Raw genomic sequence first — 3,268 nt, 5'->3', positions numbered from 1 at the left:
AAGGGAAAATATATATATACTCACAGTATAAATTCAGAAGAGGGGAAGCAACCAAGGAGAAAGAGGAGACAGTGCAGAGACGGTGGAAGAGAAGAAAAACGTGATTCAATATTTTAGGTTTTCTTGCACTTCTTTTAATTTCTCTTTGATGGCTATGTCAGGCTAAACTCCCTTTGTGTTAGAGTGATTGATCTAGTTTTCTTTCAAGTTATGTTTTGAACCAAGTTTCAGTTATGATTATGGATGCTATTTTATGTCTTGAATTTCTCCTCTGTTTTAATTGAAACTTTCTATTGCAATAGTTTGTCATACTATTTTCTATGCAATTGGAAAATTGGTAGAATTTAGGGATTTGGGGAGAAGTTGAGCAAGGGTCTGTGCACCTTAGGAATAAGGGTAACGAATTGCTTGTGTTTGCCTGAATTGAATTGAACTTCATCTCTAATTAATTAGGATTAGGTACTAAGGAATTAGCTATCACTAATTAATTGGAAGGGACACTTATGCAAGGAATTGATAAGTGGACAATTAGGTTTAGCACCTTGATAATCTATTGAATTCATAATTATAACTGTTTGGGAAGATACATAGGGAGAAAGTTAACGAAATCAGGATCTCTAGCGCGTTTTAAATTGAATTCACTTCAACCGTGTTATTTGCTTTCTTTTATTTTATTGCAGTTAAGTTTCATACCAACAATCATTCATCTCTCTATTTTTATTTTTATTTTCACGTCTTTTCATTCTAAGTTTAGTTAATTTAGAGTATAAACTACGCAATCTCTGTGGTTCGATCTTTTTATTACTTCGAGCAATCTGTACACTTGCAGATTCTCTATGATAGATATAAACCAATTATCTACTAGTTATGTTGGACCTTATTGGTAAATTAAGTTTAGTCATTGTAAACATAATTTTTACGAACAAGATATTGAATTCAAACAAGACAGGTACTTTAAAGTTTAAACCTCGTTTTATTGATTGAAAACTGATGTTGAGTGTCTAATAGAAATTGAAGATAAACCAAGCAAGCTCTTCCTTTTGGGGATTATCCCTTGTCTTATCATTTGGAGTTTATGGACACGTAGGTGTAGGGCTAGAATGGAGGGAAAAATTGAAAGTATTACCGAGACATGGCTTTCTCTTAAGCATTGGGTGCAAGTTTTGAGTTCTAAAATTACTGTTGTTCATCACCTTAGCACTAGTGATCTTCAAGTGCTGAAGAATATGGAAGTGAATGTTTTACCCAAAAAGAAGAAGAAACTACATGTTCTTAGATGGGTTAAACCGAGACAAGGTAGATTCAAACTCAACCTAGACGGGAGTAGCCTTGGTAATCCTGGACCAGGAGGAGGTGGTGGTGTAATGCGTGATTGCAATGGTAATTTCATCTTTGGATTTTCCAAGTGGTTTGGTCATTGCACTAAAAATGAAGCTGAATTAAGAGCGGTTCTAAGTGGGATAACTTTGAGTAAGCAACTGGGTTATGATGGTATTGACATTGAATGTGACTCTAGGATAGTGGTTAGCTGGATCCGGTCTCGAAGATGCAACTTATGGTAACTTTGGGACTTCTGGGAGCAGCTTATAGAGTTATTAGATAATATGGATTACTTCATTCGTCATTTTTATAGGGAGGGTAACAAGGTGGCTGATGTGTTTTATGAGTCGAGTCATCTTCCTAGACCTATAAAAGGTTTATTTAGATTGGATAAAATGGGTACAGCTTATATTCGACTTGTTTAGATCTCTTCTGTCTCATTTCTCTTGTGTTTGGTCGTGTGGTGGTTTGTCTTGGCTGGCTAGTTTTGTTCGTTTGTAACCACGGTTTTCCTCCGCCATAAGTGAGGCTTATTTAATAAAGAATATAACAAGTTGATAAAAAAAACAAAAAAAAACCAAGCAAGCTCTCCCCAATTAATTAATAGATTAAAAAAATGCATTAGTTTATGTCATTTATTGAAAAATGATGAGTCTGCACCTGTGTCTACCTTGGGGAGGAGGGAAATAGAAGGACAAGAGAAGGAAAAAAAAAATATATGACAGATTGTGTAGGATGGACATAGTGAATCTCACTCAAAGCATTTTCCCTTTAAGAAAAACTGTTGGTCAATGATTCATTTTTCATTTTTTGATTGAAAATGACTCATTTTTCTAGTCTATATTACATCATATAATTCTCATATCAATATATCATCACCCTTTAAGCCTTTACATAGATCATGATTCCAAAGTCACATACCTATTAAGAAAACAACCAATTAAAAAGTAAAAAAACAAAACTATCCAATTTGATTCTCAAATTTTCAACTTTGCAACTGAATTTGGTAAGAAAAATAGACCTAGTGTGAGAACTATGAGAATTGAGGGTCAAAACAAAACTACTGAAGAGGAAATCCTCTTCCAATAGCATTGAGTCCCACACCGAAACCCAGCTCCTGCCGATACGACAAATACGACTTTCTCCTTATAATCTCTCCTTTCCTCACATACAATCCCTCCAGCGCCGCCGCCGGAGCCTTCTTCCCTCCGCCGTTCCTCGCCACCGGAACCATTTTTCCGGCGACTCTAGCAGTGCTTCCCTCCGACAATTTCGCTCCCTTCTTCACCGAATTCGACGCTAACGACGACGATGAGGACGACGACAGCCGCACTCCTTCGCTGTTACTCCGCCGGAGAAAACTCAGAAGCTTCCATCTCTTCGACGGCGTCGACGTCGACGATCCCGTCGAATTGCTCTTCTTGCATCTACTAGGCGACGCCGACGCCTGCACCGATTTCGGAGTCCACAAGCAGAACGATCCCGCCGCAACCGCCTCCATCTCACCCTCCACCTCCACCTCCACTTCCACCTCCTCCTCCGACGATGACGACGTTGACCGATCCGATCCTTCCTCCTCGTTCCCAACCAGCAAACTCCCAAACGCGACTCGAATCGCCGCCGTATTCTCCTCCGCGCCGGAAGATTTTTCTCCGGCGCGGTGGCGCTCCGCCTCCGTTGTCAAGTTTTCACGGTTGAAGATCGGGAAAACACGAGCCGATTGGCCGTCAATGTAAACCCCATCCCCCTTACGAAACGCGACGAATTCAAAGTCGTTTTCTTCGTTGTCGTTTTGATCTCTTGTAACACGTTCGGCGATGTCGTTTAGCTTGTTGGTGGAGTAAGTGCTGAAACTTGGACACAGAAACGAGTCCACGTTACTCTCTTGTTGTTGTTCTATTTGCTGCATTTTCTTTCTTCTTTGATTTTTTCCTTCGGGTTTGTTTTC

The 3,268-nt window shown here is 39.4% G+C and overlaps 1 protein-coding gene across 1 annotated transcript; it reads right to left on the bottom strand.

The window, feature by feature from the left end:
* Positions 1-2,071: 2,071 nt before the first annotated feature.
* Positions 2,072-3,268, bottom strand: LOC130739220 (uncharacterized). The gene has a single exon (XM_057591469.1). It carries the CDS (start codon positions 3,227-3,229, stop codon positions 2,381-2,383), a length of 849 nt encoding a protein of 282 aa, XP_057447452.1. The 5' UTR covers positions 3,230-3,268; the 3' UTR covers positions 2,072-2,380.

Source organism: Lotus japonicus, chromosome 2, assembly GCF_012489685.1.
Source record: "Lotus japonicus ecotype B-129 chromosome 2, LjGifu_v1.2".
Classification (NCBI taxonomy): Eukaryota; Viridiplantae; Streptophyta; class Magnoliopsida; order Fabales; family Fabaceae; genus Lotus; species Lotus japonicus.
Note: the sequence above shows the minus strand (reverse complement) of the source record. Positions and strands in the feature narration are given on the sequence as shown.

Bases quoted from the DNA above. Each gene is read 5' to 3' on its own strand.
- LOC130739220 (XM_057591469.1), bottom strand. From the start codon at position 3,229: ATGCAGCAAATAGAACAACAACAAGAGAGTAACGTGGACTCGTTTCTG.